This window comes from Pseudophryne corroboree, chromosome 9, assembly GCF_028390025.1.
Source record: "Pseudophryne corroboree isolate aPseCor3 chromosome 9, aPseCor3.hap2, whole genome shotgun sequence".
In the NCBI taxonomy this organism is placed as follows: Eukaryota; Metazoa; Chordata; class Amphibia; order Anura; family Myobatrachidae; genus Pseudophryne; species Pseudophryne corroboree.
Genome location: NC_086452.1, coordinates 98,944,298 through 98,971,369, shown reverse-complemented (window position 1 = coordinate 98,971,369; position 27,072 = coordinate 98,944,298). Strand labels below are relative to the sequence as shown.

At 46.3% G+C, this 27,072-nt stretch overlaps 1 protein-coding gene across 4 annotated transcripts in view; it reads right to left on the bottom strand.

Moving 5' to 3' along the window:
* The window catches only part of LOC134957652 (tenascin-N-like), a 618,734-nt gene that overhangs the window by 19,229 nt on the left and 572,433 nt on the right, over window positions 1–27,072 (bottom strand). For all 4 annotated transcript variants that reach the window (XM_063939692.1, XM_063939695.1, XM_063939693.1 and 1 more), the window contains 3 exons: window positions 23,550–23,639; window positions 13,773–14,036; window positions 12,789–12,919 (listed from right to left, as the gene is read on the bottom strand). In XM_063939692.1, the coding sequence (XP_063795762.1) occupies window positions 12,789–12,919; window positions 13,773–14,036; window positions 23,550–23,639 (485 nt within the window). The remainder of the gene's footprint in view (window positions 1–12,788; window positions 12,920–13,772; window positions 14,037–23,549; window positions 23,640–27,072) is intronic.

The window sequence follows — 27,072 nt, the reverse complement described above, 5'->3', positions numbered from 1 at the left end:
AAATACTAACTAGCATTTACTATTAAATATACATTTAAATACAAATGCAAAGACATTACAGTACAAATTAAGTTCATTTAAATACATTTGTTGTCTTTCCCCCAAAAAAATTATCGGAATCTGCTTATTAGATGCGGACCAACTGCAAATATCAGATAAATAATGGAGAGATCGCACCATAGTGGGAGGGATGAAGAGGCAATCTCTGGCACCTGTAATCCCATTCAAGTAAGGTAGGAAGCGGGTGCCCTTTCCCCCAGCCCCCTCTCCCTGCATTAAAATTGCGCCGCTTTGTGAAGCGCGCAGGCCTGCTTCGCAGCCCCGCAATTATATTTTTATATTAATATTTTTATAGTAAAGAGCGTTGTCACACCCCTTTTTTAAGCCATGTCCCCCCCTTTACCAGGGCCCGGCGTGATTCGCCTCCTACCAGGTGCATAGGAGTCTTTCTTGTGATTAGCATTGGAAGGACCATTGCTACACTGCACTAGTACACAGCTGCACTGGCCCCGGCTGCGTGTAAACAGGCTCTCCTGAGTAACCAGACTCAGATGAACGATGTGATACAATGCTGTATCTTTGGACGCAGCAGCCGATCACAGTTCTGACAGTAGGCGCCTATTTACACAAGGCGCCACCTGCGGTATTTGCATATCTTAGTACAGCTGCTGAGTTTTACGTCACAGCGGCTATTCTAATGCATCCATCACTGAATCAGACTCAGAACCTAATAGCGCCTAAAATGCTTTAGAAATGTATTGGTCATTCCTGGACGGTGACTGGGAGGTTGCTATTCACGGAGATTACACTGTTTTATGGGCATTTTATGGGGGTGTTGCAGTCATGTTACTTAACTGATTAATTAATAGAGATGAGCGGGTTCGGTTCCTCGGAATCCGAACCCGCCCGAACTTCAGGGTTTTTTACACGGGGCCGAGCAGGCTCGGATCCTCCCGCCTTGCTCGGTTAACCCGAGCGCGCCCGAACGTCATCATCACGCTGTCGGATTCTCGCGAGGCTCGGATTCTATATAAGGAGCCGCGCGTCGCCGCCATTTTTCACACGTGCATTGAGATTCATAGGGAGAGGACGTGGCTGGCGTCCTCTCCGTTTATAGAGATTCGAGAAGAGAGTGAGACAGTAGTAATTTTGGGGAGCATTAGGAGGAGTACTACTACTACTAGTACTTGCTGAAGTGAAGTGATAGATAGTGTGACTGTATTGTATTATCTGACTTGTGGGGGAGACACTGACAGTGGGGAGCAGTTAGAGTCTGAGAGCAGGACTCAGGAGTACATAGTACATATAACATACAGTGCACACTTTTGCTGCCAGAGTGCCACACCAGTATAATATATATTGTGATTGTATGCTTAGGAGCAGTGGTGGGATTCAAATAAATTAACAACCGGTTCTATGTCCTAATGACCATTTTAAGTATACCGAAAGGTAGTTTAATAATTCATGCATTTGATACTCAAATAACACCCATTATGCGTTATGCCACACACTGTAACGCCAATTACATATTATGATACACACAGTTATGGCCCTGACACCATTTATGCCCACACACAATAATGCCACTTACATTGCTAGGGGTCTCCTATGCGTTGCCAGGGGTTTCATACGTGTTGCTAGGGGTCTCCTGTGCATTGCCAGGGGTTTCATACATGTTGCTAGGGGGTCTCCTGTGCGTTGCCAGGGGTTTCATACGTGTTGCTAGGGGGTCTCCTGTGCGTTGCCAGGGCTTTCCTGTGTATTGCCAGGTATCTCCTGGCCGCTGCATCAGTAAAGTAGGGAGGGTGGGTGCGGGCATCAGTGGTTACTGCAAGCCCCTGCAGTAGATTGAGACATGCTGGGGGCTGTAAAAGTGCTTCTGTACCATAGTAGTGTAAAAAAACCACCCTCTTAAAATGCCCGCCGCCGAGGAGAAAGGCGCTAGAGGTCAAATGTGTCCTCTAGCGTCTGTCTCCTCCTTGGCGGCGGCCATTTTTGGTTGTCTTTTTTTTCATTGCTATGGTACAGAAGCGCTTCTGCAGCCCCCAGCGCGTCTCAATCTACTGCGGGGGCTGCGGGGGCTGCGGGGGCAGCGGCGGCAAGCTCTACTGGGGTAACAGAATCGGCGCCTAAGCTGGCAGCGCTCATTAGCAAACGGTTCTCAGAACCATATCTAACATTAGGTATCGGTTCTGAAGAACCGGTGCGAACCGGCTGAATCCCACCACTGCTTAGGAGTACTACTTGCAAGTTGCTGATAGTGTGACCAGTGACCTGACCACCAGTTTAATAATCACCACCAGTTTAATTAATATATATATATATATATAATTGTATATAATTAATATATATAATTGTATACCACCTACCCGTGTTTTTTTTTTTCTTTCTTCTTTATACATAGTTTACTACTATAGTAGCTTACTGTAGCAGTCTGCGGTGCTGCTGAGCTGACAGTGTCCAGCAGGTCCGTCATCAGTCATTACATAATAAATATATATACCTGTCCGGCTGCAGTACTAGTGATATTATATATACATATATATATTGATTTCATATCATTATCATCCAGTCTATATTAGCAGCAGACACAGTACGTTAGTCCACGGCTGTAGCTACCTCTGTGTCGGCACTCGGCAGTCCATCCATAATTGTATACCACCTACCCGTGGTTTTTTTTTTTTCTTTCTTCTTGATACATACTACTATAGTAGCTTACTGTAGCAGTCTGCGGTGCTGCTGAGCTGACAGTGTCCAGCAGGTCCGTCATCAGTCATCATTACCTAATAAATATATATCTACCTGTCCGGCTGCAGTACTAGTGATATTATATATACATATATATATTGATTTCATATCATTATCATCCAGTCTATATTAGCAGCAGACACAGTACGTTAGTCCACGGCTGTAGCTACCTCTGTGTCGGCACTCGGCAGTCCATCCATAATGTATACCACCTACCCGTGGTTTTTTTTTTTTCTTTCTTCTTGATACATACTACTATAGTAGCTTACTGTAGCAGTCTGCGGTGCTGCTGAGCTGACAGTGTCCAGCAGGTCCGTCATCAGTCATCATTACCTAATAAATATATATCTACCTGTCCGGCTGCAGTACTAGTGATATTATATATACATATATATATTGATTTCATATCATTATCATCCAGTCTATATTAGCAGCAGACACAGTACGTTAGTCCACGGCTGTAGCTACCTCTGTGTCGGCACTCGGCAGTCCATCCATAATTGTATACCACCTACCCGTGGGTTTTTTTTTTTCTTTCTTCTTGATACATACTACTATAGTAGCTTACTGTAGCAGTCTGCGGTGCTGCTGAGCTGACATTGTCCAGCAGGTCCGTCATCAGTCATCATTACCTAATAAATATATATCTACCTGTCCGGCTGCAGTACTAGTGATATTATATATATACATATATATATTGATTTCATATCATTATCATCCAGTCTATATTAGCAGCAGACACAGTACGTTAGTCCACGGCTGTAGCTACCTCTGTGTCGGCACTCGGCAGTCCATCCATAATTGTATACCACCTACCCGTGGTTTTTTTTTTTTCTTTCTTCTTGATACATACTACTATAGTAGCTTACTGTAGCAGTCTGCGGTGCTGCTGAGCTGACAGTGTCCAGCAGGTCCGTCATCAGTCATCATTACCTAATAAATATATATCTACCTGTCCGGCTGCAGTACTAGTGATATTATATATACATATATATATATTGATTTCATATCATTATCATCCAGTCTATATTAGCAGCAGACACAGTACGTTAGTCCACGGCTGTAGCTACCTCTGTGTCGGCACTCGGCAGTCCATCCATAATTGTATACCACCTACCTGTGTTTTTTTTTTTTCTTTCTTCTTGATACATACTACTATAGTAGCTTACTGTAGCAGTCTGCGGTGCTGCTGAGCTGACAGTGTCCAGCAGGTCCGTCATCAGTCATCATTACCTAATAAATATATATCTACCTGTCCGGCTGCAGTACTAGTGATATTATATATACATATATATATTGATTTCATATCATTATCATCCAGTCTATATTAGCAGCAGACACAGTACGGTAGTCCACGGCTGTAGCTACCTCTGTGTCGGCACTCGGCAGTCCATCCATAATTGTATACCACCTACCCGTGGTTTTTTTTTTCTTTCTTCTTTATACATACTACTATAGTAGCTTACTGTAGCAGTCTGCGGTGCTGCTGAGCTGACAGTGTCCAGCAGGTCCGTCATCAGTCATTACATAATAAATATATATACCTGTCCGGCTGCAGTACTAGTGATATTATATATATATATATATATTAATTTCATCTCCTTATCATCCAGTCTATATTAGCAGCAGACACAGTACGGTAGTCCACGGCTGTAGCTACCTCTGTGTCGGCAGTCGCTCGTCCATCCATAAGTATACTAGTATCCATCCATCTCCATTGTTTACCTGAGGTGCCTTTTAGTTGTGCCTATTAAAATATGGAGAACAAAAATGTTGAGGTTCCAAAATTAGGGAAAGATCAAGATCCACTTCCACCTCGTGCTGAAGCTGCTGCCACTAGTCATGGCCGAGACGATGAAATGCCAGCAACGTCGTCTGCCAAGGCCGATGCCCAATGTCATAGTACAGAGCATGTCAAATCCAAAACACCAAATATTAGTAAAAAAAGGACTCCAAAACCTAAAATAAAATTGTCGGAGGAGAAGCGTAAACTTGCCAATATGCCATTTACCACACGGAGTGGCAAGGAACGGCTGAGGCCCTGGCCTATGTTCATGGCTAGTGGTTCAGCTTCACATGAGGATGGAAGCACTCAGCCTCTCGCTAGAAAAATGAAAAGACTCAAGCTGGCAAAAGCAGTAGCACCGCAAAGAACTGTGCGTTCTTCGAAATCCCAAATCCACAAGGAGAGTCCGACTCCAATTGTGTCGGTTGCGATGCCTGACCTTCCCAACACTGGACGTGAAGAGCATGCGCCTTCCACCATTTGCACGCCCCCTGCAAGTGCTGGAAGGAGCACCCGCAGTCCAGTTACTGATAGTCAGATTGAAGATGTCAGTGTTGAAGTACACCAGGATGAGGAGGATATGGGTGTTGCTGGCGCTGGGGAGAAAATTGACCAGGAGGATTCTGATGGTGAGGTGGTTTGTTTAAGTCAGGCACCCGGGGAGACACCTGTTGTCCGTGGGAGGAATATGGCCACTGACATGCCTGGTGAAAATACCAAAAAAATCAGCTCTTCGGTGTGGAAGTATTTCACCAGAAATGCGGACAACAGGTGTCAAGCCGTGTGTTGCCTTTGTCAAGCTGTAATAAGTAGGGGTAAGGACGTTAACAACCTCGGAACATCCTCCCTTATACGTCACCTGCAGCGCATTCATAATAAGTCAGTGACAAGTTCAAAAACTTTGGGTGACAGCGGAAGCAGTCCACTGACCAGTAAATACCTTCCTCTTGTAACCAAGCTCACGCAAACCACCCCACCAACTCCCTCAGTGTCAATTTCCTCCTTCCCCAGGAATGCCAATAGTCCTGCAGGCCATGTCACTGGCAATTCTGACGATTCCTCTCCTGCCTGGGATTCCTCCGATGCATCCTTGCGTGTAACGCCTACTGCTGCTGGCGCTGCTGTTGTTGCTGCTGGGAGTCGATGGTCATCCCAGAGGGGAAGTCGTAAGACCACTTTTACTTCTTCCACCAAGCAATTGACTGTCCAACAGTCCTTTGCGAGGAAGATGAAATATCACAGCAGTCATCCTACTGCAAAGCGGATAACTGAGGCCTTGGCATCCTGGGAGGTGAGAAACGTGGTTCCGGTATCCATCATTACTGCAGAGCCAACTAGAGACTTGTTGGAGGTACTGTGTCCCCGGTACCAAATACCATCTAGGTTCCATTTCTCTAGGCAGGCGATACCGAAAATGTACACAGACCTCAGAAAAAGAGTCACCAGTGTCCTAAAAAATGCAGCTGTACCCAATGTCCACTTAACCACGGACATGTGGACAAGTGGAGCAGGGCAGGGTCAGGACTATATGACTGTGACAGCCCACTGGGTAGATGTATGGACTCCCGCCGCAAGAACAGCAGCGGCGGCACCAGTAGCAGCATCTCGCAAACGCCAACTCTTTCCTAGGCAGGCTACGCTTTGTATCACCGGTTTCCAGAATACGCACACAGCTGAAAACCTCTTACGGCAACTGAGGAAGATCATCGCGGAATGGCTTACCCCAATTGGACTCTCCTGTGGATTTGTGGCATCGGACAACGCCAGCAATATTGTGTGTGCATTAAATATGGGCAAATTCCAGCACGTCCCATGTTTTGCACATACCTTGTATTTGGTGGTGCAGAATTTTTTAAAAAACGACAGGGGCGTGCAAGAGATGCTGTCGGTGGCCAGAAGAATTGCGGGACACTTTCGGCGTACAGGCACCACGTACAGAAGACTGGAGCACCACCAAAAACAACTGAACCTGCCCTGCCATCATCTGAAGCAAGAAGTGGTAACGAGGTGGAATTCAACCCTCTATATGCTTCAGAGGTTGGAGGAGCAGCAAAAGGCCATTCAAGCCTATACAATTGAGCACGATATAGGAGGTGGAATGCACCTGTCTCAAGCGCAGGCTTTTGCAGAAGAAGCTGGAGACATTGAAGGAGGAGCTAACACGGAGCGATTCCGCTAGGCATGTGGGACTTGTGGATGGAGCCCTTAATTCGCTTAACAAGGATTCACGGGTGGTCAATCTGTTGAAATCAGAGCACTACATTTTGGCCACCGTGCTCGATCCTAGATTTAAAGCCTACCTTGGATCTCTCTTTCCGGCAGACACAAGTCTGCTGGGGTTGAAAGACCTGCTGGTGAGAAAATTGTCAAGTCAAGCGGAACGCGACCTGTCAACATCTCCTCCTTCACATTCTCCCGCAACTGGGGGTGCGAGGAAAAGGCTCAGAATTCCGAGCCCACCCGCTGGCGGTGATGCAGGGCAGTCTGGAGCGACTGCTGATGCTGACATCTGGTCCGGACTGAAGGACCTGACAACGATTACGGACATGTCGTCTACTGTCACTGCATATGATTCTCTCCCCATTGAAAGAATGGTGGAGGATTATATGAGTGACCGCATCCAAGTAGGCACGTCACACAGTCCGTACTTATACTGGCAGGAAAAAGAGGCAATTTGGAGGCCCTTGCACAAACTGGCTTTATTCTACCTAAGTTGCCCTCCCACAAGTGTGTACTCCGAAAGAGTGTTTAGTGCCGCCGCTCACCTTGTCAGCAATCGGCGTACGAGGTTACATCCAGAAAATGTGGAGAAGATGATGTTCATTAAAATGAATTATAATCAATTCCTCCGTGGAGACATTTACCAGCAGCAATTGCCTCCACAAAGTACACAGGGAGCTGAGATGGTGGATTCCAGTGGGGACGAATTGATAATCTGTGAGGAGGGGGATGTACACGGTGATATATCGGAGGATGATGATGAGGTGGACATCTTGCCTCTGTAGAGCCAGTTTGTGCAAGGAGAGATTAATTGCTTCTTTTTTGGTGGGGGTCCAAACCATCCCGTCATTTCAGTCACAGTCGTGTGGCAGACCCTGTCACTGAAATGATGGGTTGGTTAAAGTGTGCATGTCCTGTTTATACAACATAAGGGTGGGTGGGAGGGCCCAAGGACAATTCCATCTTGCACCTCTTTTTTCTTTAATTTTTCTTTGCGTCATGTGCTGTTTGTGGAGTGTTTTTTGGAAGGGCCATCCTGCGTGACACTGCAGTGCCACTCCTAGATGGGCCCGGTGTTTGTGTCGGCCACTAGGGTCGCTTATCTTACTCACACAGCTACCTCATTGCGCCTCTTTTTTTCTTTGCGTCATGTGCTGTTTGGGGAGTGTTTTTTGGAAGGGCCATCCTGCGTGACACTGCAGTGCCACTCCTAGATGGGCCCGGTGTTTGTGTCGGCCACTAGGGTCGCTTATCTTACTCACACAGCTACCTCATTGCGCCTCTTTTTTTCTTTGCGTCATGTGCTGTTTGGGGAGTGTTTTTTGGAAGGGCCATCCTGCGTGACACTGCAGTGCCACTCCTAGATGGGCCCGGTGTTTGTGTCGGCCACTAGGGTCGCTTATCTTACTCACACAGCTACCTCATTGCGCCTCTTTTTTTCTTTGCGTCATGTGCTGTTTGTGGAGTGTTTTTTGGAAGGGCCATCCTGCGTGACACTGCAGTGCCACTCCTAGATGGGCCCGGTGTTTGTGTCGGCCACTAGGGTCGCTTATCTTACTCACACAGCTACCTCATTGCGCCTCTTTTTTTCTTTGCGTCATGTGCTGTTTGGGGAGTGTTTTTTGGAAGGGCCATCCTGCGTGACACTGCAGTGCCACTCCTAGATGGGCCCGGTGTTTGTGTCGGCCACTAGGGTCGCTTATCTTACTCACACAGCTACCTCATTGCGCCTCTTTTTTTCTTTGCGTCATGTGCTGTTTGGGGAGTGTTTTTTGGAAGGGCCATCCTGCGTGACACTGCAGTGCCACTCCTAGATGGGCCCGGTGTTTGTGTCGGCCACTAGGGTCGCTTATCTTACTCACACAGCTACCTCATTGCGCCTCTTTTTTTCTTTGCGTCATGTGCTGTTTGTGGAGTGTTTTTTGGAAGGGCCATCCTGCGTGACACTGCAGTGCCACTCCTAGATGGGCCCGGTGTTTGTGTCGGCCACTAGGGTCGCTTATCTTACTCACACAGCTACCTCATTGCGCCTCTTTTTTTCTTTGCGTCATGTGCTGTTTGTGGAGTGTTTTTTGGAAGGGCCATCCTGCGTGACACTGCAGTGCCACTCCTAGATGGGCCCGGTGTTTGTGTCGGCCACTAGGGTCGCTTATCTTACTCACACAGCTACCTCATTGCGCCTCTTTTTTTCTTTGCGTCATGTGCTGTTTGGGGAGTGTTTTTTGGAAGGGCCATCCTGCGTGACACTGCAGTGCCACTCCTAGATGGGCCAGGTGTTTGTGTCGGCCACTAGGGTCGCTTAGCTTAGTCATCCAGCGACCTCGGTGCAAATTTTAGGACTAAAAATAATATTGTGAGGTGTGAGGTATTCAGAATAGACTGAAAATGAGTGGAAATTATGTTTTTTGAGGTTAATAATACTTTGGGATCAAAATGACCCCCAAATTCTATGATTTAAGCAGTTTTTTAGGTTTTTTTGAAAAAAACACCCGAATCCAAAACACACCCGAATCCGACAAAAAAAATTCGGTGAGGTTTTGCCAAAACGCGGTCGAACCCAAAACACGGCCGCGGAACCGAACCCAAAACCAAAACACAAAACCCGAAAAATTTCCGGCGCTCATCTCTATTAATTAATTGCTTGCACTAAAAGTCATACTCTGAAAGAGAATCTGCATCTGGCATGAGATAAATGCAAGTTTCAAAGGTGCGGCCGAGGGTAGCGCTTAAAGACGCACAAAGGTGGTTTGTTGTATCTCGAGACACACAAGTGGGTGTCTCAGTCCTTATATATTCAGATGCACACTTGTGCAATATTTGACCCATCAATAACCCAGGTCACACTGCAGTTGACAAGGATCAGATCCAGGAATAACTCTGTGACTCGGTTAACAGACCCAGGACAGTCCTGGGATGCACAACCCAGGTCTACCCTTTCACGCCGAGCCAGGACCTAGGTTGCGACGGCTTGTACCGGCAATAACCCCGGTTCTTGGCTCTAAATGAATGTTGTATTAGAATCAGCCTCTGAGGCATAAGTGCAAGATACTTCTGATTCTTCACAAGCATAGATAGATGTACAAATAAGTACATAAAGTACAAATAGAGCACAATTTGGGCAACAAAAGCACCTAAGTATACACACTAGAGCCTCAATGTGTAGTTATGCACCACATGCATAGGTGTCAGAACAGGAAGGGTGGCTGCCTAGCCCCCCCCCCCCCCCCTTATTTTTGAGGCACCAGTCTAAGTAGTGGGGCATACTGCGACCACCATCTATGCTTATCCCGGACATGTCAGGATGGAGATAAGCCCCTTTCCGGCTGCTCCACCTCTTGCCTCCCCACAGCCCTTTTCCTCCCGCCTCCAGGGCCCTCCTCCGCCATGCACCCAGCTCCAGCCCTTTCAGTGTGTGGCTGGTTACTGTGGGTTGGCCCCTCCCCTCTTCCCTCTCAGCTCCCTCTTCGTCCTTTCTCCCCCTCACTCTCAGCACCACCCTAGATAGACAAAAAAGAGATATCTACATAAATGTTATCTACAAATATAACAGCTAAATACCACTGACTGACTCACTGACTCATCACGAAATCTCCGGAACCATGAGGACTAGGAACTTAAAATTTGGACAGTAGCTGTGTTTTGTGACATAGGCATCCACTAAGAAGAGAATTTTCAAAAGTTCACCCCCAAAGGGGTGAAAGGCTTGAAATGTGTTGTTGTTTTTTTTTATAAATTCTTATATTATTGAAAAAAGATGCATCTGAGTCAGAATCAGCCACAGTCTGGAGAAGACAACCAGAATATGATTACCCTTACAAAACGCCAGAGTCAGAACTAGGATCCAAGATCAAAAGTCAATGAGTCAGCCTAAGGGACAGATTTACTAAACATCAGATTTTCAAAGCCGTCAATGGTGGTCATTCCGAGTTGTTCGCTCGCTAGCTACTTTTAGCAGAAATACAAACGCAAAGCCGCCGCCCTCTGGGAGTGTATCTTAGCATAGCAGAATTGCTAACGAAAGATTAGCAATTCTGCTATTAAGTATTTCCATGCAGTTTCTGAGTATCTCCAGACCTACTCCTAGATTGCGATCATCTCAGTCCGTTTAGTTCCTGGTTTGACGTCACAAACACGCCCACCGTCCGGCCAGCCACTCCTCCGTTTCTCCAGCCACTCCTGCGTTTTTACCTGGCATGCCTGCGTTTTTTAGCACACTCCCTGAAAACGGCCAGTTTCCGCCCAGAAACACCCACTTCCTGTCAATCACACTACGATCAGCAGAGCGATTGAAAAGCTTTGTTCACCCGTGAGTAAACTAGCATAGTTTTGTGTAAAAATACTTAGCGCGTGCACCCTGCTGTGCATACGCATGCGCAGAACTGCCGGATTTTAGCCTATTAGCAATTCTGCTAAAATTAGCAGCGAGCGAACAACTCGGAATGAGGGCCAATGATCGGTGTTTAAATCAGGCTTGTTTAGCATTAATTACTATTGTTGTTTGAAAAACATCAAGGACGCCTATCATCTTATAGCTTTGAAAATCTGATGTTTAGTAAATCTGCCAATATAGGGGGTAATTCCAAGTTGATCGCAGCAGGATTTTTGTTAGCAATTGGGCAAAACCATGGCCCTCATTCCGAGTCGTTCGCTCGGTAATTTTCATCGCATCGCAGTGAAATTCCGCTTAGTACGCATGCGCAATATTCGCACTGCGACTGCGCCAAGTAATTTTACAATGAAGATAGTATTTTTACTCACGGCTTTTTCTTCGCTCCGGCGATCGTAATGTGATTGACAGGAAATGGGTGTTACTGGGCGGAAACACGGCGTTTTATGGGCGTGTGGATAAAAACGCTACCGTTTCCGGAAAAAACGCAGGAGTGGCTGGAGGAACGGAGGAGTGTCTGGGCGAACGCTGGGTGTGTTTGTGACGTCAAACCAGGAACGACAAGCACTGAACTGATCGCAGATGCCGAGTAAGTCTGAAGCTACTCTGAAACTGCTAAGTAGTTTGTAATCGCAATATTGCGAATACATCGTTCGCAATTTTAAGAAGCTAAGATTCACTCCCAGTAGGCGGCGGCTTAGCGTGTGTAACTCTGCTAAAATCGCCTTGCGAGCGAACAACTCGGAATGAGGGCCTATGTGCACTGCAGGGGAGGCAGATATAACATGTGCAGAGAGAGTTAGATTTGGGTGGGGTGTGTTCAATCTGCAATCTAATTTGCAGTGTAAAAATAAAGCAGCCAGTATTTACCCTGCACAGAAATAAAATAACCCACCCAAATCTAACTCTTTCCGCACATGTTATATCTGCCTCCCCTGCAGTGCACATGGTTTTGCCCAATTACTATCAAAAATCCTGCTGCGATCAACTTGGAATTACCCCCATAATAGCTCCTTCTCTTTCCTTCTTACAATTACTCTCCTTCCTTCTGTAGGGTACATTTACTAAGATGGGAGTTCTATTTAAGATAGGATGTTGCCAATAGCAACCAATCAGATTCCAGGTATTACCTTCTAGAAGGTGCTATTTAAATGAGAAGTAAAATTTGATTGATTGGTTGCTAAGGGCAACATCCCATCTTAAATAGAACTCCCATCTTAGTAAATTTAGCCCTGTGTGTGTAAATGCACTTTCCACCATGCACATTTTCAAGTAGATTCATAGAACCACAAATGTTGGGACATATTTTTCCTAGGGCCCGTTCCAAGACCTGAGAACTTTGTGTGTCCGCTGAAATATAAGAGCTGGACAGCAAACCATCTAATTATCAATCATAGTATTTGGGATGGATGTAATGAAATCCAAGTTGGCCAGAGGTGCAGCCCAACTCTGAGGTTTTTTTTTAAAGCGACAAACATTTACAAGGCAAAACCATGCTTTGCAAATGATTGGCCCTTTAAAAAAAAAGGTCAGAGTTCGGCCGGGTACTCCCACCTCCAGCAAACCTCAGAGGTGATTACATTCGGCCCTTTGAACGGCAAAAAAACAGGCTTTAAAGAATATTATCTCACAGATTGTGCAAATTACCTGACGATTGCCGCTTTCATCCTCATAAGTGAGTATGTAACCATCTATCTGCGCAATAGGTGGAGTCCAAGTCAGGGTGGTTTCTGTTTGTGTAGTTTCAGAGGCCACCAAGTTCTTAGGGGCATCAATATCTAAAAAAGAGTACAGTATACCTCAGTACAAGACAATCCAGGAAGTGCTGAAGAGATAAATAATATTATATAACAAATTAATTCTAATTTGTTTCTGTGCAAAACATTAATTCATAGGGCGGGATGTACTAATGTACATCGCCGCCCTGCGCCATGATGCTGATCGCATATGTACTAACATATGCGATCAGCATTGCGGAGGACAGCTCTTCCGATAAGAGCTGTCCTCCGCGATGCGCAGCGGCAGCCTGACTTCCGGGATTCAACCCCAGAAGTCAGTCTGCGCATGCGCGGGGTGACGGGGGCGGCCGCAGGGCATGCTGGGAGGGATCCGATCGGATCCCTCACACAGCGCCGCGGAGAGAAGCCTATAGGCTTCTATGGACATACGCCAGCTAAAGCTGGCGTACCCCGCCGCGGCGCTGTCCTGCCGGCCGGGGGTTAGTACATCAGGAAAATGCGGTAAACAGGGAGTTTACCGCATTTTCCGCTTAGTACATCCCGCCCATAGTATTTGCATATATCCCTATATCTATATTACAATACACCTTATGCTGCTGGCTGCCTTAATAGAATCAGATTCTGCAGAAATAGGTAGAACATTTAAATTCTCTGTAGACCAAAATAGCAACAGCTGCACTCTGGAAGTTGGAGGAAAGGAAAAGTGATAGCTTTGGATATATATAATACATGTAATTATTCTAACGATTGTCAAAGTATGGAAACTTGTACAGGCAGATTGGTGCAACTTGGATTTTATCTATAGTTATTGTACCACTGATTGATTGTCTATCACACCCATATAAATATATTATGGATATGACTTATGGCCTCCATACATGACAGTGCCCACCTGTCACAGCTGTAACACTGGATCTCTTGCTCCTCTTGTTGCCCTTCTCTGCCCATATATGGAAGACGTACTCCATGCCGGGGGTAAGGCCAGTCAGAGCAGTGGAGGTCTTCTTTTTGTCCACAGTCACCTCCTCACTGAATCCATCAGGGGATGCGTATGATAATATATACCGATCTATCTGAGCTCGGGCAGCTTCCCAGGACAGGCTGGCTGTATCTTCACCCATCTCTACAGCCGCCAGATTTTTGGGCCCATCAATACCTGAAAATACATTGTCTTACATATAAATGTCACTTACATTAAACATGTACAGTATACCAATTATACATATCTATCGTATGCATGATATAGATAAAACTAAGTCAAACTGAAAGCTCTCTTTATATTACATTGTTAATTATTATTTAAGGCAGTTACTCCTATTAGCTTTGTTCATGTGTGACTTCCCCAATATATGTATTCTGCCTGGACGTTCCCCTTAACCTCAGCACACAGCAGAATGAAGTGACACTATATAATCTATAGGTTACATATACAGTGCTTTATGGCCCTTTCATGCAATACAGAAGCAAAGGTGGAACTGGATAATAATATCAGCGGAACACTCAACCATACCCTCCAGCTGGACCTTTTTAGCAGGTACAGTACCTTTTTTTATGGTCTGTACCGATTTTTGGCTCTCCAAACTTCCATTCAAAGTATAGGAAAAGGAATGTGGCCACGCCCCTTTTACCCGTGACCACGCCCCTTTCCTAATTTGTACAGATTGTTATGTTTAAAATGTTGGAGGGTATGCTCAACCTGAGAAAAATGTGTGACACTCCATAGCAATGGCACCCATCTCTACTTTTTCCCTTGCTAACCCTACATACGCTTCAGTAAAGTTTCCCTTTTCCCATAATTATATGTGTATAAGGGCCTGTTCATCATCCAGGGCCGGAGTATTTCCACAAAAAGCGGCCTTCCCCATGACCAGCAACACTGCTAAAGAAGTAGACTACCCTCCGGTTCCGCATGTGCACAGCTAAAGGTCGGGCAGTGTGGAAGTTGCAGTGGGATCCGCTTGGATCCCTCTTCACAGCCCTGGAGCTCCTTCCCATAGGAAGGATCGGGGCTCCGGGAAACAGCACCAACTGATGATAGCATTGATTCATGCCTATGGGGCCCCAGGGCAGTAGAGAGCCTGGCTGGGCCCAGGTACTTTTTAGAGGGCGTGGCCTAATGACAGGAGGCCACACAGTGTTCACGCACCTATAGAAAAAAAATACAGCAATTTTTTTATTTTAAGCGCCTCCTTGGCCACACTGCAGCCCAGCACACAGCAGCGTTTATTGGGCTGAGGACAAGAGCAGCAGCTGCTTCTGCCATATGAGGGTAGAGGGGTGGGGGGGGGGGGGGGGAAGGGGGCTGGGCCCCTCCATCGGACCTTATTTGAAACTATTATTTAACAATTTGGTTGTATGAGTACATGACACACCGTATAAATAAATGTGTAAGTTATGACTTCATTACTATTACTGTCACTGATTTTCTTTTCACCATACCTGAACTGGATGTTTATAAAGACTGCGTAGTGTGCAGTACAGCTTTCTCATGGGCATACCTCGCAACATGACCCTCTCCAGAAGGGACAGAATGCTCTGCTCCCGGACTTCCCTCTTAATTTATGATTGCCATCACCTGTGGTGAAACACCTTTCTTATCCATTAACCTGTTCAACACAGGTGCCGGCAATCATAGATTAAGAGAAAAGTCCAGGAGCAGAGCATTGTATCCCTCCTGGAGAGGGTCATGTTGGGAGGTATGCAAAGGGCCTAATTCAGTAAGGATTGCAAAGCATGCTGACCGCCGCCTCCCCCCCCTCCCCTCTTTAACAAGCAGAAATTGTGAACGCATCGCAATTTCTGCTTGTTAGCAGAAACAGAGGATGCCTCCTGCCAAGCAACCACCGCAATCACACCCCCAACATGCCCCCATTTGCACCGCACCGCCCCCCGTTTGTCCGCCTCCGCCCCCGCAACGCTCTGTCTCCGCCCTGGAAATGAAGCGTTGCCGTCCATCACCCCCCCCCCCCCGGCCCGCGACCACCTCTGCCTGATTGACGTGGGTCAACCTGAATTAGCCCCTAAATGGAGACTTTTTTGTGTTTTTCTCCATTACTTCCCTCCATTCCCTTTCATTATTTTCTCCCACTTATACAGCCTGTATCATACTTGCCTACTTTTTAAAACTAGTTTCACGGATATTATGGTCTGAACTAGAAGGCAGCACCTGTAGCGTGTTGTGGTTGGCAGCAGTTTTGCAAATGCAATCTATAGCAATGTAAAATAAATGCAGTAGGAGGTGAGTACACACCTCCTTGCTGCATTTGTGATCACAGCATTGTGACCTCGTCGCAGCCTGAGCCCAAACATCGCAAATCTGCAACATACTTGCCTACTTGACCCTCTCCATGAGGGAGAAAATGCTCTGTTCCTGGACTTTCCTGGTAATGTATGATTGCCATCACCTGTGGTGAAACACCTTTCTTATCAATTAACTAGCTCACCACAGGTGATGGCAATCATACATTACCAGGAAAGTCCAGGAACAGAGCATTTTCTCCCTCATGGAGAGGGTCAGGTAGGCAAGTATGATCTGCAACGGCAAGCTGAGTAAGCCTCAGCTTACTCAGGCTTGCCGTCGCAGGGCGGCTTGCCAGGCCAAGGAAACTGCGTCTCACGACACAGTCCTTGGCCTTGCCCCGTCCCTCGCCCCAAATGCATTTGCAATCCTGCAATGCACCTGCGCAGTTTCCTGATAATCGGGAAACTATGCAGCGGAACGCTTATGCGATCCATCCTGAATTCTCTATAATATGGCAGCACGTAATAGCATTTATCTTGCTTCTACATTACTCGGTTTACGATGCCCAAGTATTCTGAACATTATTTGTTCCGAGTATGTTTACATAGCTGTCTTAAGTATATAAAGAAATTGGATTATTTAGTGCTGTGGAGAAGTCGCACTTTACTCTTCACAGATGGGGTTAAATGATACATAATTCAAGGATTTATGTATTGAAGCTAGTGCCGGAGATGGCAAAACACAGATAATGAAATTGTACAAGACTGCAGAATAAGTGATATTTATCTGACTGATGTACACGGCAGCGGCTGCTGATATATATACGCTACGATACCCATGAGAGCTTGTCTACCCTGGGATAGATATTGCAAATACGGCATTTTCATACAGCGCTCTCTGGGTAAATATTACTGTTTAATGAAGAATCACAAAGAAGCCGGAAATAATAACTCCGAGCAGCCTTCATCTACATTTACATGCAAGGGGGCAAAAACAGTGTATATCAGTGTAGCAGCTGGGCCATAATTTATACACGACGGAATGTAAATGCCATATTAACGTCTTGCAGCATTCTCATGTAATATTCATGGGTGACACTTGCTCAGAGAGCGTATGACAGGTCATAATAGAAATATCCAGCAAACGCAAACACTGGTTTGGTGAAAGAATAAATTAAATACCGTAATGAACGGTTGGTGGCTGAGTGGATGGTTGTGCTGTGAATGATGGGAGGGTTTTGTGATCAATTGATTGGATGAAGGTATTTATGGTTCTGTGATTGTGCTGATAAATGACTGATGAAGTGAGAACACGATTGTGTGACAAACAAGTGAGTCTGTAAGTTGATAGCATTAATACTAGGTATAATAGAGATATTGGGCATGTTTGTACACACGTTTAGCATGTGCGACTTTTTCAGTTTAGCAACTGGTGATAAATTGAAGCTGCCGCCCAGGAAAGAAAAGAGACGGCCACCAGAGCCATCGCAAACTCCTTCGCAATTGTGTACACATTCGCATCCTACATTCAAAAACGTGGAACATTGGGTCTAAGGCTGGGCCTATGGCTACGCAGAATGAACACGGCAGTAGTGATGCAGGAGTCATGTTATTGTATGTAAAAGCTCGCAGCTGATGACAGATATACACCTCATGACACGTTTGCGGTTTTTTGCAACTCCATTAACACCTCCAAACGGTCATTTCCTGTCAATTCCTTTCCCATAAAATCCTCATTGTGAGCGGGATCTCAGGGCACCATGGCGCAGTAAGATCACAGCACATGTGTAGTCTGACGATAATTGCTCCATTGCGTGAACATCGGCCATGACGTACAAACATATGAATTAGGCCCATTGTGTGACAGGGGTGGTCTTCTGTATGCCGGCGGTCGGGCTCCCGGCGCTCAGTATACCGGCGCCGGGAGCCCGACAGCCGGCATACCGGCACTTATTTTCCCTCGTGGGGGTCCACGACCCCCATAGAGGGAGAATAAAATAGTGTGGCGCGCGTAGCGCGCCACCGTGCCCGTAGCGTGGCGAGCGCAGCGAGCCCGCAAGGGGCTCATTTGCACTCGCCACACTGTCGGTAAGCCGGCGGTCGGCCTCCCGGCGCCGGTAAGCTGGTCGCCGGGAGCCCGACCGCCGGCCAGCCGTAGTGAACCCTGTGACAGACTGTGAAAGTAAAACTGGTCATCTGCATATTGGCCAATCTCCTCTGAAATGGTTGTAGGCCATCATTTGTGGTCCTCAGCTCCATCCTGTTTTAGTCTTTTTCTTGGTTTTATGCCCCATCAACCTCAGCTGCTATACTCTACTGTATGTACCACCAAGCCTCACCAGCGGCCCAGCTCTTATGGAATAATACAGCATGATTCCGAATTTATTTTTGTCTCTAGCAGCTGACTTCCATATTATGGGCCTGATTCATGGGTGGATGTAATGCACATGATCACGCAGTTGAGCGATTATTTGCTACTGCGCATGTGCAAAATATTCTGAAAACCCCCATGATGCATGTGTTACCCTGTATGTACGAACAGATGAGTTGTTGTGTACGGAACCGCTGGCATTAGAAATGGCGAAGCAAAACCATGGGCGTTCCTGGGTGGTGACTGCGAAGAGACAAATTCAAAAAAGGTCACCCCATAGGCGGGTTATGGGAGTGTCGTGGTGTGTCAGTGAAAGTAGCTGTGTTCTCATACGAAGAGACGCAGCCGCAGAGAGGCCATGTATAGACGGAGATCAGAAGGAGACACTGCACCTGCCATAGCCTGGTAGATATATGGATGGTGCACGCAATGGTGGAGTGTTCAGAACCACTGGCGGTGTTGGAGAATGCACAAGCTCTGAAGTGGATGACTCTGGGCTTTCACATTCTGCTCCATGCTAGTTCACAAAGGAAAGGCAGAAAGTAGCATCTGCATACTATCACAGCGGCAAGTCTTCAAAATGACACAGCTGCAGGAGCGACTGCTGCATCTGAATCAGCCCCTATGTGACTGACGCCACATCTCCTTGATCAGAGGTAAGACAGCACCTGCAGCTTATCTGAGAACAGCGACAGGAAGGACATACGTCCTCCCTGCACCCAGGAAAAGCTTCTGGATTCCTGCATTGGAGGAAAGGAATTTTTAGGCAGATTAGTAGTGGATCACTGATACTTATAGTGAGGGATAACAGGGGGATTTCAGACTTTGAGGCAGTAGCAGAGCTGACTGTACGTCGGTGGAGTAATCATGCATGTTTTCGCTGCGTACATGCTCCATAACCAAGTACACACATTATACACATATACAGGAGCATCTCTACTTGTGATTTAAGAGGCATAACTGGGCTGTACTGGGGGATTCTCATGTAGGACGTGTTGAGAGAACTGTGGGCCATGCAGAGTTGGCCTGAAGGGTAAATGCACATGTTTTCAGACATATCTTGCGCACCAAGGCTCAGACTTGCCTATCCTCCTGGAGCCGCCAGGAGGCTCCCTAAAATCAGGTGGCCCTCCCGGTCCCTCAGAAAGGCAGGCAAGTGTCCTGGATCTGGCCCGCACCCCTCTTCAGCTTTTAGTGAAAGTGGGCGGTGCAGGGGGTGATGACGTGATTCACGCAGACTTGTGTCATCATTGCCCCGCCCCCTGCTCTGCACTGTAGAGTGGGGGCGGAGCCACGATAACGTGTTCTCAAAGCCACGCCCTCGGCATGCCCACCGGCTTGTTGACCACGACCCCGGCAAGCACAGCACCCCACCAGCCATACCCCTTATGCACAGAATGGGCTGCCCCTATGTCAGCAAGTATGCCAAGGATAGGCCTGGTGCAAGGGCACCCTGATGATGATCACAGGTAACTCCCAAAATGTGTGGATGGGGCAGTCCGAGAGCAAAGGTGAGTACAGCTCTACCTATGGGCGAGTATACTCATTTAGTTCTGTGCACGTAATGTGGGAGCAATTACAGATGGCTTGCATTCATCGCTGCATAAGCCCCTATTCATGAGCTATATGGGGCATGGGGTATTTCAGGGGCGAGTGGAAGGAATGAAAGGAGATTTGGGATACATGGACATATATATACATCACTATTTAACCATATGCTTAGTACGGACTCTCCTCCCCACATGACTCACCACCGCATGCTCCTGCTAGCAACAGTGAATTGGCCCCAGGCTGTTGATTGTTGTGTGTTCTACAGTCTGTGCTGTTTTGTACTTACTATATGTACTTATGCCATGGGTTATCTTTATGTATTCTGCAGTGTTTTTATTTTTACCCCCTTTTACGGCTCTATGGACACTTTGTAGGGCCTTATAAATAAAAAAAATAATACTATACCCACAGTACCCACAGCAGCAGGCGCTGAGGCAGGAGCTAGACCGGGTCTATTTGATGATAGTGCTTAATTTAATGTACTACCCTAGTTCAATGCAGTATAGTAAAAGAGCACTATCATGCCAAACTGAACTGTTTTACATTACCGCAGGCTGTCACTTTGGTGCTAGGGTCTGTGAGCAGTGAACAAATTGCCAGTCTCATTAACAGTGTAAGTAGTGGTGGAAAGATGGGAACAAGATGTGACACGATGCATCCCTGCAAACCCTGGGGCCCCTAGCCTTTGTCTGTTTGTTAGTAATCTCTTTTAGTGTTCAATTAGCATTACTATTATTTTATTTATTTATTAACAGTTTCTTATATAGCGCAGCAAATTCCGTTGCGCTTTAATTACTAGAATTACTGTTTATAGAAATCACTCCGGTGATGGCTAAAAATGAAAAAGCATTTTACACATGGCCTATAATATATGAAAGATTCATCACACAGCAATAGGATTACTAGAATTACTCTGAAACATAAGCACTTTTCACAATAGTGGTGCAGTGGAGGCTGCCATTGTGCTGGCTGGACCAGCTGTCACATATAGGCAAGCTTTCAAGTCAGTAGGAACCGCATGAAGTCACTGGTACATTTTTGTGAGTATTGGTTCAATCAGTCCCTGAAATGTTTAGTTAGTTCCATCAGAGTGTACAGTTATTGAATAAACAAATTAATGAGAGGTCCATTATTGTGACAGACAATCATTAAGAAAAGAAGGGAATGACTGGTGAAGCTGGAAGGAAATGAAGGGTGAAGCTAGACAACATAATGGAATTTGACTGAATATATGATAATTTCAATGAAAGCATGATTAAGTTGAAAAGAGTAAGAGTAGGCAAGCTGGACTAAGTGCATTCTACTGACTGATGTATAGGCAGCCCTGTTCTACTGGTTTGTCAATGCATAAGCACATTTCACTGGCTGCTCTATGAGCTAGTACATTCTACTGGCTGGGCTATGAGTAAGCACATTCTACTGGCAGGTCTATGAGATTGCACATTCTAATGGCTGGTCTATGAGATACCACACTATACTGGCTGGTCTATGAGATACCACACTATACTGGCTGGTCTATGAGATACCACACTATACTGGCAGGTCTATGAGCTAGTACATTCTACTGGCTGGTCTATGAGATAGCACACTATACTGGCTGGTCTATGAGCTAGCACATTATACTGGCTGGTCTATTAGATAGCACATTCTAATGGCTGGTCTACGAGATAGCACATGATACTGGCTGGTCTATGAGATACCACACTATACTGGCTGGTCTATGAGATACCACACTATACTGGCTGGTCTATGAGATACCACACTATACTGGCTGGTCTATGAGTAAGCACATTCTACAGGCTGGTTTATGAGATAGCACATTCTACGGGCTGGTCTATGAGATACACAGTATACTGGCTGGTCTGAGATAGCACATGATATTGGCTAGTCTATGAGATAGCAAATTATACTGGCTGGTCTATGAGCTAGCACATTCTACTGGCTGGTCTATGAGCTAGCACATTCTACTGGCTGGTCTATGAGATCACACATTTTAATGGCTGGTCTCTGAGATAGCACATGATACTGGCAGGTCCATGAGATAGCAAATTATAATGGCTGGTCTGTGAGATAGCACATTCTACTGGCTGGTCTCTGAGATAGCACATGATACTGGCAGGTCTATGAGCTAGTACATTCTACTGGCTGGTCTATGAGTAAGCACATTACACTGGCTGGTCTTTGAGATAGCACATTCTACTGGCTGGTCTATGAGATAGCAAATTATGCTGTCTGGTCTATGAGTAAGCACATTATACTGGCTGGTCTATGAGTAAGCACATTATACTGGCTGGTCTATGAGTAAGCACATTCTACTGGTTGGCCTATGAGTAAGTGCATTCTATTCGGTCATCTACAGGCGATATTCAATTCTTTTCACCCCCTTCCACACCTGTTCTGTTTCTGCTGACGGGCGTGGTATCATAATTTCAGCTCGCTACCGCCCGGGGTAGCGAAGCGCCCAACCCTTTATGCAGCTAAACCTGATTACTATGGGCGTGATATGCGCGATAACGGGGATCACTTTGGAAAGTAGATTGGGCTTGATATGTCATTTGAATACCACCCTAGGAATGAGCACATTCTACTAGCTGGTATACTGTATGAGCTAGCATATTCTACTGGCTGGTCTAGGAGTAAGTGCTTTTCTGCCCAATGGTCTATGAATGAACACACTCTACTGGCTGATCTAGGAGTACAGTCTGGTCTGTGAGCTAGTATGTTCTGGCTGGTCTGACTAAGGGGGTCATTCCGAGTTGTTCGCTCGTTAATTTTTTCTCGCAACGGAGCGATTAGTCGCTAATGCGCATGCGCAATGTCCGCAGTGCGACTGCGCCAAGTAAATTTGCTATGCAGTTAGGTATTTTACTCACGGCATTACAAGGTTTTTTCTTCGTTCTGGTGATCGTAATGTGATTGACAGGAAGTGGGTGTTTCTGGGCGGAAACTGGCCGTTTCATGGGTGTGTGTGTGAAAAAACGCTACCGTTTCTGGAAAAAACGCGGGAATGGCTGGAGAAACGGAGGAGTGTCTGGGCGAACGCTGGGTGTGTTTGTGACGTCAAACCAGGAACGAAACTGACTGAACTGATCGCAGATGCCGAGTAAGTGTGGAGCTACTCAGAAACTGCTAAGAAGTGTCTATTCGCAATTCTGCTAATCTTTCGTTCGCAATTTTGACAAGCTAAGATTCACTCCCAGTAGGCGGCGGCTTAGCGTGTGCAAAGCTGCTAAAAGCAGCTTGCGAGCGAACAACTCGGAATGACCCCCTAAGTACGTTTTACTCACTGGTTGATGAGTAAGCACATTCTACTGGCTGGTCTATGAGTAAGCGCTACAGGTTTGTCTATGAGTAAGTGTCTGGCCTACAAATAAACACAATCTACTTGATGATCTAGGAGTAAACGCATTCTATTGGCCTACTAACGTATGCAAGATGGCTATACATAAATAGACAGAGAAGCACGTATATTACATCCTGTAATGTGTTATAACTTTATTACCATACCTGTGACACCAACTACACTGGCAGCCTTCCCTTCCTGGGCTCCTCTCACAGAACGTACACTGATATCATATGCCGTGCTGGGCTGCAGACCTGGGGATGAAAACCAGACACATACATTAAATAGCACCTACAGTATCAATTGTTTCTGCTGCTACAGTCCCATTAGATTTTATTCATAGATTTGTTGTAAGCATATAAGCTCGTTCTGTAAATCTAAAATGATAAATCACAGCTACATGATACAAAATAAGACAAGCATTGCATCCAGAATTAGTTTTTCAAGTATAGGCACCATACACTAGACCGATAATGCCCGATTTCAGCCCAATTCGGGCATTCGGCCTGATATATTGGGTGAAATCGGGCATTTTCGGTGTGCTTTTCCACCGATCCGATCCAATGCGCGTTCCCATGTGCATCGGATCGGATCCCCCTACATCCGACATATCACGAGTGCTGCACTTGTTATATGTCAGATCCTGCAGTAAATGGATGGGAAAGTAAAGATACATCGTATGCAAAAAAAAAGTGCATACGATATATCTAACACTATCCTGCCAACGGGGAGGCTGCCGGGAGGTTGGAGGAAATCTTATATGACGTGACGGACCGTCATGTCGTATAAGTGTATGGAGCCCTTAACACACAGGCAAGCCAATGACTATCACAGTATGCAGAACACAGGAATATTTCCTACACACAAACTGCTCCTAGTGCAAAGTGACTTCTGATACTGTTTTAATGAGGGTAATGGTTCTGGTCTGATACATTTATCTGTCCATAGAAACTCGATAAATGGATCTAAATGATCTATCTCATTAGATGGCTTAGTATTGAAAGTGCTTCACAGTGAGATGAAGAACTCACACAGCTAAGACAAAGCACATTTAAATACAAAGATCTCCTCTTATAAATAAAATGTTTATAATACTCTATTTCTCCCACAGGGAACTTTGTATTACATTACAGCTGAAAAATCGAGGTCAAATAAGAGCATAAAACTGCCTCAGATTTGTATTGTGTTGAACAGATTTATTTTATAAATCTCATGATGTGTTAAAAGAACATTTCCTTGATGAATAACCTAATTTATACTTATCTAACTAGAAATGTATTTTCCACAGAACTTCAGATATATCTGGCCGTGATTGTGTTTATCTAGAACTAGTACATGCAGTTTTTCTAGTCTCGCCAGCTTTGGATAAATGCAAGAACATTGTATAATCTACCTTACTGCTGCACAGGGAGAGACACAAATATGGCAGAGGGAACCTGGTACTGTTCCAGCAAATTGGGGCCGGAGTTCTCAAAGCAGAGCTCCAGCCTGATGAGTTTTTTATTTCTTTTAATGGCCCTGAGCCCCTTCCCTGATCTAGATTGTCCCTTCACACCTAGCACCAGTAGGACCCTGGGGAGGCCAGTCCCTGGATTACCCTGGCCTAACCCAATTTAGGGTTTTACACAGTAGCGGATCTTGCCATGGGCAAGCAGGACTTTTGCCCGGGGCGCCGCCTTCCAGTGGGCGCTGGCGCCATCCAGAGGGCGCCGCACCATGGCAAGATCCACTACTGTGCCCCCCGCTGTGACCCCCGCTGTGAAGGGAACCAGACGCTACACGTCTAGTTTCCCTTCGTGGAGGGGACCTTTGCTGTGCGGTGCGCGATGACATCATCGCGCACAGCATTGTGCACAGACGCTAGGGGTCATAATTGACCTCTAGTGTCTATGCTGATCCGAGGAGAGGAGCAGCGCCGGCGGCTGTCTGCAGCGGTCTGGAATCAGGAGTGCGGATAGTAAGTATAAATTTTATTTATTTATTTTCTCTAACGTCCTAAGTGGATGCTGGGGACTCCGTAAGGACCATGGGGAATAGCGGCTCCGCAGGAGACTGGGCACAAAAGTAAAGCTTTAGAACTACCTGGTGTGCACTGGCTCCTCCCCCCATGACCCTCCTCCAAGCCTCAGTTAGATTTTTGTGCCCGAACGAGAAGGGTGCACACTAGGTGGCTCTCCTGAGCTGCTTAGTGAAAAGTTTAGTTTTAGGTTTTTTATGTTCAGTGAGACCTGCTGGCAACAGGCTCACTGCATCGAGGGACTAAGGGGAGAAGAAGCGAACTCACCTGCGTGCAGAGTGGATTGGGCTTCTTAGGCTACTGGACATTAGCTCCAGAGGGACCGATCACAGGCCCAGCCATGGATAGGTCCCAGAGCCGCGCCGCCGGCCCCCTTACAGAGCCAGAAGAGGTCCGGAAAATCGGCGGCAGAAGACGTCCTGTCTTCAACAAGGTAGCGCACAGCACTGCAGCTGTGCGCCATTGCTCTCAGCACACTTCACACTCCGGTCACTGAGGGTGCAGGGCGCTGGGGGGGGGCGCCCTGAGACGCAATAAAAACACCTTGGATGGCAAAAAAAATGCATCACATATAGCTCCTGGGCTATATGGATGAATTTAACCCCTGCCAGAATACACAGAAAAACGGGAGATAAGGCCGCCGAGAAGGGGGCGGAGACTATCTCCTCAGCACACTGGCGCCATTTTCCCTCACAGCTCTGTTGGAGGGAAGCTCCCTGGCTCTCCCCTGCAGTCACTACACTACAGAAAGGGTTAAAAAAAGAGAGGGGGGCACTAATTACGCGCAGTATTAAAAATACAGCAGCTATAAGGGGAAAAACACTTATATAAGGTTATCCCTGTATATATATAGCGCTCTGGTGTGTGCTGGCAAACTCTCCCTCTGTCTCCCCAAAGGGCTAGTGGGATCCTGTCCTCTATCAGAGCATTCCCTGTGTGTGTGCTGTGTGTCGTACGTTTGTGTCGACATGTATGAGGAGAAAAATGATGTGGAGACGGAGCAGATTGCCTGTAATAGTGATGTCACCCCCTAGGGGGTCGACACCTGAGTGGATGAACTGTTGGAAGGAATTACGTGACAGTGTCAGCTCTGTATAAAAGACAGTGGTTGACATGAGACAGCCGGCTACTCAGCTTGTGCCTGTCCAGTAGTCTCATAGGCCGTCAGGGGCTCTAAAGCGCCCGTTACCTCAGATGGCAGATATAGACGCCGACACGGATACTGACTCCAGTGTCGACGGTGAAGAGACAAATGTGACTTCCAGTAGGGCCACACGTTACATGATTGAGGCAATGAAAAATGTTTTACACATTTCTGATAATACGAGTACCACCAAAAAGGGGTATTATGTTCGGTGAGGAAAAACTACCTGTAGTTTTCCTGAATCTGAGAAATTAAATGAGGTGTGTGATGATGCGTGGGTTTCCCCCGATAACAACTGATAATTTCTAAAATGTTATTGGCATTATATCCTTTCCCGCCAGAGGTTAGGGTGCGTTGGGAAACACCCCCTAGGGTGGATAAAGCGCTCACATGCTTGTAAGAACAAGGGCTCTACTCTCTCCTGAGATGGCCGCCCTTAAGGATCCTGCTGATAGAAAGCAGGAGGGTATCCTAAAATGTATTTACACACATACTGGTGTTATACTGCGACCAGCAATCGCCTCAG